The sequence below is a fragment of the Amblyraja radiata genome, chromosome 11, assembly GCF_010909765.2.
Source record: "Amblyraja radiata isolate CabotCenter1 chromosome 11, sAmbRad1.1.pri, whole genome shotgun sequence".
NCBI lineage: Eukaryota > Metazoa > Chordata > Chondrichthyes > Rajiformes > Rajidae > Amblyraja > Amblyraja radiata.
The window spans coordinates 5,500,028-5,511,551 of NC_045966.1; the positions used below are offsets into that span (position 1 = coordinate 5,500,028).

General features: G+C 48.4%; 1 protein-coding gene across 1 annotated transcript; it reads right to left on the minus strand.

Annotated features, from left to right (window-relative positions):
• Window positions 1-352: 352 nt before the first annotated feature.
• gdf9 (growth differentiation factor 9) lies at window positions 353-10,501 on the minus strand. Its single transcript, XM_033030064.1, has 3 exons — window positions 10,300-10,501; window positions 2,979-3,257; window positions 353-1,360 (listed from the first exon to the last, which is right to left on the minus strand). The coding sequence occupies exons 1-3, from the start codon at window positions 10,499-10,501 to the stop codon at window positions 459-461; spliced, it is 1,383 nt and encodes a 460-aa protein (XP_032885955.1). The 3' UTR covers window positions 353-458.
• Window positions 10,502-11,524: the final 1,023 nt, after the last annotated feature.

An 11,524-nucleotide genomic window follows, 5' to 3' on the forward strand; every position in this document is an offset into this window, starting at 1 on the left:
TTACATCGGCAGCTCACCCGAATAAAAAAATAAGTTGCGTTCTTGTGTGATTTTCCTTTCCTTTTTAAAAAAAAACGTTACAGAATTTGGGAAGTGTGCTCTGTGTACAAAACCTCGTATTCTACCAAGAAAAAAAAAACAGTCACTTGGGTCTCTGCATTCGACACAGCGAATACAAACATTAAAAAACAGCTTCATTGCGCCCAGACAAGTCAAAAAACTAGGATACTTAAACAAAAAATCAAATAAATAAATAAACACACTTAACTGGGAGTGCTGTACTCCACGTTGCGAATTTCACATTACACTTTCATTAAACAAGACTTTTTTTTTTTTTTTAAAAGAAAGAAAAATAGTTTACATGGCGCTTTTCTTAGCTTTGCAAGGAAGAATGGGTTGGGTTTTTTCCTTGACAGCCCCAAACTTCAGATGCAAAGAGCCATTGAAGACGCGTGGCCCTAGCGGCAAGTGCATGTGGTGGCGATCATGTCCTCGTACTCCTTGTAAACAATGGAGCCATCGCTCTCCAGCGTGAGGACGCTGAGCGGGTTGTACTTGGACGGGACACAGGAGGGTCGAGGGACCGTGGAGTCGACCTTCTCGTAGAGGATGTTCTGGACCAGGGTGTGGACTGGAGAGCCGTAGCGGTGTCCCAGCGCCCGCGGGCAGCCGCCCTTGCAGTAGTGAGGGTTGTAGTTGTGGGGGGCGATGATCCAGCGGTCCCACCTGAGCTGGCTGAAGGACAGTCGGAAGTCGTGGAGCTGACACTCCTGGTCGTGGTACTGGAGACGGCGAGGGGCAGCCAGGGAGCTGTCCGCCTCTTCTTCTCCATCGCCCTTGGGACCTCGGCGGCGGCGGCGGGGACGAGTCGACAGACCTACCCCGCCGGGGACGCCCTTCCTCGGCGTCTCCGGGCCAGGCTGGCCGGCTAGGTGGAGAGGGAGCCAGGAGTGGCGAGGGCGGACACTGGTGTCGTTGAGGAAGAGGAGCAGGGAGGGTGGAACAAGGTTGGGGTTCAGAGTCGCCGCTGCCGGGCCAGCCCCGGTGCACAGGTAGCTGAAGACCATGTGCAGGTCCCCCCGCTGGGGCCCCAGATAGGGCTGGAGAAAGGAGGACAAGTCAACCTCCACCCAGGCGTGCCTCTTCCTGCGCTCGAATTGGACGTGGAAGGTGTGAGTGCGGAGAGCGTCGGGGCACATCTGGTCCGAGGTGGGGTCGGGGTTCCGCACGGTGACATTGCAGGAACACAAGATGGGGAAGGACGCAGAATGGGTGTCCGAGTACAGCAGCACCGAGCGTAGAAGCTGCTCCCTCGACGTGACCGGACTCAGCCCGTACAGCACATCTTGCTCCAATGCTTCTGTGTGTGTGAGAGAGATATACAGGAAACAAGAGTCAATAGACAATAGACAATAGACGCAGGAGTAGGCCATTCGGCCCTTCGAGCCAGCACCGCCATTCAATGTGATCATGGCTGATCATCCCCAATCAATACCCCGTTCCTGCCTTCTCCCCATATCCCCCCACTCCGCTATAGACATTGTACATAGACATACAGAAAATCGGTACACAAGTAGGCCATTCGGCCCTTCGAGCAAGCACCACAATCCACAATCAGTACCCCGTTCCTGCCTTCAAATTTATGGAATTCCCTGCCACAGAGGGCAGTGGAGGCCAAGTCACTGGATGGCTTTAAGAGAGAGTTTGATAGAGCTCTAGGGGCTAGTGGAGTCAAGGGATATGGGGAGAAGGCAGGCACGGGTTATTGATTGGGGACGATCAGCCATGGTCACAATGAATGACGGTGCTGGCTCGAAGGGCCGAATGGTCTCCTCCTGCACCTATTTTCTATGTTTCTCCCCGTACCCCTCGATTCTGCTAGCCCCAAGAGCTCTATCCAACTCTCTATTGAATGCATCTATTGCATTCGGCCCCTTCAAGTTGTGAATCTGTGGAATTCTACAGAGAATCTGTGGAATTCTACATCCGTGGAGAATTCCACAGATTCACAACTTGAAGGGCCGAATGGCCTACTCCTGCACCTGTCGTCTCTGGGTGAAAAAGTTTGTAAAGTGTGGGGGGGGGGGGGGGAAACCGGAGCACCCGGAGAAACCCCACGTAGATCACAGGGAGAACGTACAAACTCCGTAAAGGCAGCACCCGTAGTCAGGATCGAACCCGGGTCTCTGGCGCTGCAAGGCGTTTGAAGGAATGGATGCAGAAAATAAATTGGATAGTTATATGGACGGGAAAGGAATGGAGGGTTATGGTCTGAGCGCAGGTATATGGGACTAGGGGAGAATACGTGTTCGGCACGGACTAGAAGGGTCGAGATGGCCTGTTTCCGTGCTGTAATTGTTATAAGGGTCTCGGTCCGAAAAGTCACCCATTCCTTCTCTCCAGAGATGCTGCCCGTCCCGCTGAGTTACTCCAGCTTTTTGTGCCCATCTTATTTTTAAAGTACTCCCATTGGTAATTTTAAATGTTACTCCCTTACCTCGCCTTAACCTCCGTCCTCTCGCCTGCCCCCTCTAACCCCAACCCTCGTGTTTTCGCCATTCCCCCCCAGGACCTTTAGGATGTGGGAGGAAACCAGAGCACCCGGCGTAAACCCACGCGGGCACAATGTAAACTTGCCCCAAGCAAGTGCTCCCAGATGCTTCAACTAATCACAATCACCTTCCCTCCCTCCAGCAAATTCAGAACCCAAATTTCCATCCATCTACAGAATTTCACTGCGACTGGTCACACGTGACAATAAAGTATTCATTCATGCATTCAAAGACTTTAAAACTTAACATCTTAGTCAGAATCTTCAGGCAGAAGGACCCGAAATATCACCCATTCCTTCCCTCCAGAGATGTGCCCTGTCCCGCCGAATCACCCCAACATTTTGTGTTAACCTTTGAAGTATAGATTGACTGGTGAAAGATTTTTTTTTTTAAATTTTGAAAGCTAAAATCCAAGTGCCATCTCACCTTGTGTGGAGCGGGCCAGAGCCCGCGGCGTGAGTAGCCGCACCGTGTTATACGGGTGTTCTGTGGATCGCTTCGGTATCCCATCTTGCGTCGCCGAGACAGTGTACAGCCTCTTCATATACTTCAGGTACCTGATGTCCGGCTTGGAGGGGCCCTGGTAGTCCTTGTTGGTCAGGGAATTCAGTAGAGGAAGCAAAACATAATTCTCATACTTCTGAGTTGCCTCTTGTTCAGAAAAGCTGATGAGAGTGGCGAGGGCGATAGAACTGGTCAAAGGCACTAGCCAGAGATAACGGCGGAGCTGTGCGAAATAACACATATCTAACACCGACGAACACCACCACCACTCACGAAGATGGACATTCAGCTCACTAAACTTAAAGTCAACTGCTCGCAACGACCCTTTTGTACAGAACATCGACGAGTAAGGTCCAACCATCTCATTAGGCCAATTAATAACGATAATTTAATCATCAGTAAGACCTTGTGCACGTAAGAATGTGCCGAGGGAGTTAGTAAACTGATGGGGAAAAGCACCCGGGTTAATTTGGAAGTTAGAATTCTTTGCAGTACCTGCTACCGTGGGTATTCGCGTAGCGTGGCATCTTGTGACACAATTGCAATTAGTTAGCGACCATGACACTGGACGTAAATTCACCCAGCAGGTTGTAATTTTCAAATGCGTTTCAAAAAGCAGTGGGCAAAAGCCCTCGCGGAATTTCATAGGTGTCTGGAATATGGACACAGAATAACTCAGCGGGACAGGCAGCATCTCTGGAGAGAAGGAACAGGTGCCGTTAGGAATCGAGACCCATCCTGGTTAGTGTTGACAGCCACTTTATATGGCAAGTATAGACATGGTGGGCCGAAGGGCTGGGTTCTGTGCTGTATGGCTGTGACTGTATGATGTGACGGATAAAATGGACTTTGGCTTTGGCTTTGTGAAAGGATTTTTATTTTGTTTTTGAAACCTATATTTGATTAATTTGAGTTACACCTTTAATAATTAATCTTGTGTGTACTGTATGTTTAAAATCTAATTTAAATGATTTATTTGTTTCCTGTGAGTAATAATTCTTTAAGGCAGCTTTAAGACTGTAGGACTGTCCTACATGAGTGGAAAATGCGAAACATGTCGACCGAGTCCTTTATCCGGTTAAGTTTTTCCTCTTTCACCAGCTGCCCACATCAGCTTTAAATGGTCAGTACCTGATACTGATCTGTGGTTTAACACGGGGGACATTACCTCCCTAACACTGTCAAAGGAGGCCATCTCCCCAACAATCAACGTGAGCCCTTGTTACACCCCCTCTCACCATTATGCTCTAGTTAGGTGCCCAAGTACAGTCTGACTAGGATTATTTAATTTCAGTGAAATCTTTCATCTTGAATTCAAATCCCCATCACTATTGAATCTTTCATATTGAATTCAAATCCCCATCGGCCGTTCCTGGCACCCCAAGCCGCTGGGGGTTCTCCCGACGCTGGTGTACCATCACCCGGCGAGAACATCGGGCGCCGTGGCGGTGACTGTGGAGGCCTCAATAGGCCCGACTATGGGTGGACAAGAGGATGGGGACTGGACTTTGTGCCTTCCCCCACAGTGGGAATCACTGTGGGGGGATGTTTTGGTGTTGAATTTCTTTATGAATACTGTGTTGTATTTTTATTAGTGTGCTGTAAGGACATCAGAATTTCCCCTGAATAAGGGGATTAATAAAGTATTTATCTATCTATCTATTTATCTATCTTTATCTATCTATCTATCTATCTATTGCAATGATTAAGACTAGTTTAGACAGGTATGTGGGTAGGACAGATTTGGAGTTATATGGACTGAACGCAACCAGGTGGATAGGGTGTGTTGGTTGGCGTGGGCAAGTTGGGCAGAAGGGCCTGTTTCCATGCTGTATGATACCCAAAAGATGTGTACCTCCTCCTGCAGCTCGTTCCATATGCCCACCACATTTTGTGTGAAAGAGTTACCCCTCTGATTCCTATTAAATCTTCTCCCCCACCCCCACTCATCCAAATTTGAGGAACAGCGTCTCATATTTTGTATGGGCAGCTTCCCCCCCCCCCCCCCCCCTCCCCCCTTGACCTGAAACGTCACCCATTCCCTCGCTCCAGAGATGATGCCTGTCCCGCCGAGTTACTCCAACATTTTGCGTCTATCTTCGGTTTAAACCAGCGACTCTTGTTCCTTCCTAAGTGCATTCGATACGTTTGGCTATCCTTCTTTAGAATTTCCTTTAAATTTTTCCGGTTTAACTTTTTTGAGGAACCAAATTCACGCAGGAGAATAAGGTCAAGTGGGATGTCTGATTATTCCACTTGAAGCTTATTAAGCTTCCTAGCAAGAAAACTCGATTAGTTTTGTAACGGGGATCAGTGTTACCAGAGCAATACAGAAGTGGACTTTTATTCCTAAACCCATTCTGGTAATTATTGCTTACCGATGGTTAAAAAATCAAAATCTGGCAGATTTGAGTCTCTGCACCTCAATGGAATTCTCTCCCCCCCCCCAATTTCTCATCTGATTTTCTAAAAATACAACTCTATTTACATGATGGACAATTAGATTCTCCAGAAATAATTGAAATTGCTCCATTATTGAGTTACACTTGAAAGAAGTGGAGGTCCATTACCACCGGCTCTGACTGTGTTGATGAAACACAGTATCCTTTCAGTTGAATGAGACACCTGCAACAGCTTGAATTCTGATCAGCTCCACCGACTCCATTCAAACACCACCCTGCTGTCACCTCAGAGTGGCCCCAACAGGTGGCTTTAATTCTACAATCAAATATTCAACACACTAAACCTTAAAGCTCTACTTAGAGAGAAAAAAAATTACTCAGACTCTTGGCATTTAAAAATAAAGAACCAAACCCAAGTAATGATACCAGTTGTGTATATCTGTTCCTGTTGGAATTGCATTAGCTATTAGTACCGGGTACTGATGTTGAGCAGGCTTGGTCTCTATTCCCTGGAGCGCAGGAGGATGAGGGGTGATCTTATAGAGGTGTATACAATCATGAGAGGAATAGATCGGGTTGATGCACACAGTCTCTTGCCCAGAGTAGAGGAATCGAGGACCAGAGGACATAGGTTTAAGGGGGGGAGGGGAGATTTAATAGGAATCTGATAGGTAACATTTTCACACGGAGGGTGGTAGAGGAGGTAGTTGAGGCAGGAACTATCCCAATGTTTTAAGAAGCATTTAGGAACATGGATAGGAAGGTTTGAGGGGTATGGGCCAAATGCAGGTAGGTGGGACTGGTGTAACTGGGACCTGTTGGCCGGCATGGGAAGTTGGGCCAAAGGGCCTGTTTCCACACTGTATGACTATGGGGTACTGTGCTTGCATACCTGCTGTATGTCATCACCAGCCATTACTCATTTGCACTAGTTCTATTCTATGTTATTCTACATTCTCACTGACTTGGCAAGACCAGCAGCATAATCAAGGACCAGTCTCACCCCAGTCACCCTCCCCTTCTCCCCTCGCCCCTCGGGCAAGAGGTACAGAAGTTTTTTTTTTAAACGCACACCTCTAGGCTCGGGGACGGTTTCTTCCCAGCTGTTATCGGGCGACTGAACCATCCTTCTCCAGGGCAGCTCCCAGGCTCTGGAACTCCCTCCCCCAACTGATCCGCAATTCCGTGTCCCTCACCATCTTCCAGTCCCGCCTCAAGACCCATCTCTTCACCTCTGCCTATCCTTAGCCCCACGTCCCCCTCCCTTTTCATCTGTGCTTGAATTGCCTCATATTGTGTTTTGATTTGAATTCTGTCTTTAATTTGTGTACTAGTCATGTCTCCACTATTTATTTCATTCCGCTTACATGTTTTTCCTCTAATCGCTAAATTTTAGTAAGGTGTCCTTGAGACTCTTGAAAGGCGCCCATAAATAAAATTTATTATTATTATTATTATTATCCTATCACCAACTAGAGAGCGGTCCTGAGCTGCTATCTACCTCATTGGAGACCTTCAAACTACCTTTAATCGGACTTTACTGGACATTATCTTGCACTAAACTTTATTCCCTTTATTAATAAATCTGTGGACGGCTCGATTGTAATTATGTATTGTCTTACCGCTGACTGGTTAGCACGCAACAAAAAGCTTTTCACTGTACCTCGGTACACGTGACAATAAACTAAACTTGCAACCAAGCGCTATGAATATTGATTTCTCTAACTTCACGTAACCCTTGCATCCCCTCTCTCTCTCAATCCCACGTCATACCTGCTTCAAAGTTGTCTTGTTGAGTCTCTTTGTTTCTAACTCGTTTTCACCTAGCTCATAGTTAACTAGTCGGTGGGGGTACTGCGAGTCGGCTGCCCTGCCAGCAGCATGTTTGTTATTTATACTTTCTTGTTATTTTTGGTGTGTCCACTGTTGGTTTGGGTGTCTCTCGGTGTGGGGGGTGGGGGGAAAAGGGGGGAAACCGTTTTCGGTCGCCTTCTCCACGGAGAGGCGACTTTTTCCATGTCGCCTCCCTAGCGGCCTAACGGCATGGATTGGAGCGGCCTCTCCCGGAGTCGGGCCCGGAGCATCGGCAGCGGGCGCAGAGTGGACCTTTCCATCATGGAGCGGGCGAACCCTTGCCGGGGGTCGCCAGAGAGGAGTGCTCCGATTGCTGGCCTGGTGACTGGCAACATGGGGCTATAGTCTGCGGAGCTTCTACCCGCAGGCGTGGCGCAGACTTACCATCCCTCGCGGGGATCGCCAGAGAAGAGCTCAGACCGACGGCTTGCGGCCTATAACAAGCCGCGGTCTCCGGTAGGAAAGTGCCGATTCGAGACCTCTAAGCCGCGGAGTGTGTTTGACCGTCCCAGTGTCGGAGTTTGGATCATCCCGACGAGAGGGCCTGTACATCGGGCTGTCCGTAGCGGCGACTACGGAGGGTCCATGGCCCCGACCACGGGTGAACAAGGGGGAGGACTGGCTGAACTTTGTTGTCTTCCAACCACAGTGAAGAATGCTGTGGTGGATGTTTGTGTTAAATTTTATTGTGTATTGTGTGTTCTTTTTGAGTGTATCGCTGCTGGCAAATTCATTTCACTGCACATTCGGGTGCATGTGACAAATAAAATTGACTTTGACTTTTTAACAATGGCCTGTTCCCTTTATCATTGTTCTTTTTTGTATATCTTTCATTCACCTGTTCTATATCTCTCGTTTCCCTCTCCCCGACTCTCAGTCTGAAGAAAGGTCTCGACCCGAAATGCCACAAATTCCTTCTCTCTTGTGATGCTGCCTGTCCCGCTGAGTTACTCCAGAATTTGGTGTCAATCTTTGTCCTACCAACAACTAGAGAGCGGTCCTGAACTACTATCTATCTCATTGGAGACCCTCTGACGACCTTTAATTGGACTTTAAGAATGGCGGGAGAGAGAAAACAAAGAATTATAAACCAGTTAGCCTGACATCGGTGGTGGGGAAGGTGCTGGAGTCAATTATAAAAGCTGAGATAGCCACACATTTGGATAGCAGTAGCAGGATCGGTCCGAGTCAGCATGGATTTACGAAGGGGAAATCATGCTTGACTAATCTTCTGGAATTTTTTGAGGATGTAACTAGGAAAATGGACAAGGGAGAGCCAGTGGATGTAGTGTACCTGGACTTTCAGAAAGCATTTGATAAGGTCCCACATAGGAGATTAGCAAAAACAGGAGGGCAGATTACTATCTAAATGGTGTCAAGTTGGGAAAAGAGCAAGTACAATGGGATCTGGGGGTCTTTGTATATCAGTCTATGAAAGTAAGTACAACAGGCAGTGAAGAAAGCGAAAGGCATGTTGGCCTTTATAACAAGAGGACTTGAGTATAGGAACAAAGAGGTCCTTCTGCAATTGTATAGGGCCCAAGTGAGACCACACCTGAAGAAGGACATTCTTGCTATTGAGGGAGTGCAGCGCAGGTTCACAAGGTTAATTCCCGGGATGGCGGGACTGTCATATGTTGATAGAATGGAGCGGCTGGGCTTGTATTCACTGAAATTTAGGATGAGAGGGGATTTTATTGAAACATATCATTATTAAGGGTTTGGACACGCTAGAGGCAGGAAACATGTTCCCGATGTTGGGGGAGTCCAGGACCAGGGGCCACAGTTTAAGAATAAGGGGTAGGCCATTTAGAACAGAGACGAGGAAACACTTTCTCACAGAGTTGTGAGTTTGTGGAATTCTCTGCCTCAGAGGGCGGGGGAGGCTGGTTCTCTGGATACTTTCAAGAGAGAGCTAGATAGGGCTCTTAAAAATAGCGGAGTCAGGGGATATGGGGAGAAGGCAGGAACGGGGTACTGATTGGGGATGATCAGCCATGATCACATTGAATGGCGGTGCTGGCTCGAATGGCCTACTCCTGCACCTATTGTCTATTTATTCCCTTTGTTGTGTATCTGTGGACAGCTTGGTGGTGATCATGTATTGTCTTTCAGCTGACTGGTTAGCATGCAGCAGAGCTTTTCACTGTACCTCGTTACACGTGACAATAATCTAAATCTTGGCAAAGAGAATGCGTGGGAAGGAACTGCAGGTGCTGGTTTAAATCGAAGATAGACACAAAATGCTGGAGTAAACTCAGCGGGACAGGCGGCATCTCTGGAGAGAAGGGAGGAATGGGAGACGTTTCTGGAGAGAAGGAATGGGAACACGTCGCCCATTCCTTCCTTCTCTCCGCCTGTCCCGCTGAGTTACTCCAGCATTTTGTGTCCATCTTTATAAAGAGAAGACAGGCAGACTCATGAAAGACGTAGGTAGACAAAAGTGCTGGAGAAACTCAGCGGGTGAGGCAGCATCTCTGGAGCGAAGGAAATAGGCAACGTTTCGTGCCGAAACGTTGCCTATTTCCTTCGCTCCATAGATGCTGCCTCACCCGCTGAGTTTCTCCAGCATTTTTGTTTACCTTCGATTTTGCAGCATCTGCAGTTCTTTCTTAAACATGTCACCTATCCATGTTCTCCATAGATGCTGCCATAGATTTAGCACTCTGTGTGTGTCTCTCTCTCTCTCTCTCTCTCTCTCTCTCTCACACTCTCACACACACACACACACACACACACACACACACAATCTCACACACACACACACTCACACACACACACACACACACACACACACACACACACACACACACACACAGTGCAGGAGGAACTCTGCGGGTCGGGTCAGGCAGCATCTCTGGAGGGAATGAACAGGCGACTTTCGGTTCCTTTTCAGTCCTACTCCAGTTATTGCCCACCCACCTGCTGAGTTTCGGGCCGAAACCCTCCTTCAGACTGAAAACCCTTTCAGAGACATATCGAGTTACCTGTGCACCAGGTACGACTGTAGCGGTGATACTGATACAGCCAGTCCACCTTAATGTCACCTATGTGAAATTCTCGGCCGTTCTCCCGAGAAGGGTGTGTGTGTGTGTGTGTTTCGTTGATGTTAGGAGACGCGAGTTGCGTGTGAATGGCGTTGAATGCATTGTAGAGACCTCTGCCAACTTTCTTGCGGCCGGCCGGCATGGCTTGTTGCCAGATCTCTGTCCGCGGCCCCGATGAATCATTAACCTGAACCCGGTTCAGGTCGGTACACGGACCATCTCCGTCCCGTTGGGGAATAACCAGGCGCCGGGGTTGTTGCGAGCGGAGTCAAGGTGAGTAGATGCCTGGTTATTACCTGTCCACCTCTCCCTGCCTCTGGTGGTCTGTCCGCGCTTCTGCGATGCCCTCTCCCCCCCTCTCCCTCTCTCCTCCCTCTCCATTAGTTCAGACACACAGACAGCCGCTGAAATCCCCTCATGTTAATTGCCGAATAATCCGCTTCAAGATCAGCCCAAGCCGGTCTGAAGAAACATAGAAAATAGGTGCAGGAGGAGGCCATTCGGCCCTTCGAGCCAGCACCGCCATTCGTTGTGATCGTGGCTGATCATCCCCTATCAATAACCCGTGCCTGCCTTCTCCCCATATCCCTCGACTCCACTAGCCCCTACAGCTCTATCTAACTCTCTCTTAAATCCATCCAGTGACTTGGCCTCCACTGCCCTCTGTGGCAGGGAATTCCATAAATTCACAACTCTCTGGGTGAAAACGTTTATTCTCACCTCAGTCTTAAATGACTTCCCTGATATTCTAAAACTGTGGCCCCTGGTTCTGGACTCGCCCAACATTGGGAACATTTTTCCTGCATCTAGCTTGTCCAGTCCTTTTATAATTTTATATGTTTCTATAAGATCTCCCCCCCCTCATCCTTCTAAATTCCAGTGAATGTAAGCCTAGTCTTTTCAATCTTTCCACATATGACAGTCCCGCCATCCCAGGGATCAATCTCGCGAACCTACGCTGCCACCAAGAAGGGTGACAAAATTGCTGGAGAAACTCAGCGGGTGCAGCAGCATCTATGGAGCGAAGGAAATAGGCAACGTTTCGGGCCAAAACCCTTCTTCAGTATTTAGTGCATGACCTCTCGACCCGCAAACGTCACCCGTTCCTTCACCCCAAGATTCAAGACTCAAGCGTTTTATTGTCAGGTGTCCCAGATAGGACAAT

Excerpts from the sequence above, each read along its gene's own strand:
- gdf9 (XM_033030064.1), bottom strand. The coding sequence starts at position 10,501 with ATGCCGGCCGGCCGCAAGAAAGTTGGCAGAGGTCTCTACAATGCATTC. Across the intron at positions 3,258-10,299 it reads CAGTCGTACCTGGTGCACAG|TGCCTTTGACCAGTTCTATC; the intron begins GTAACTCGATAT and ends ATCTCTGGCTAG. Across the intron at positions 1,361-2,978 it reads TCTGGCCCGCTCCACACAAG|AAGCATTGGAGCAAGATGTG; the intron begins GTGAGATGGCAC and ends TCACACACACAG.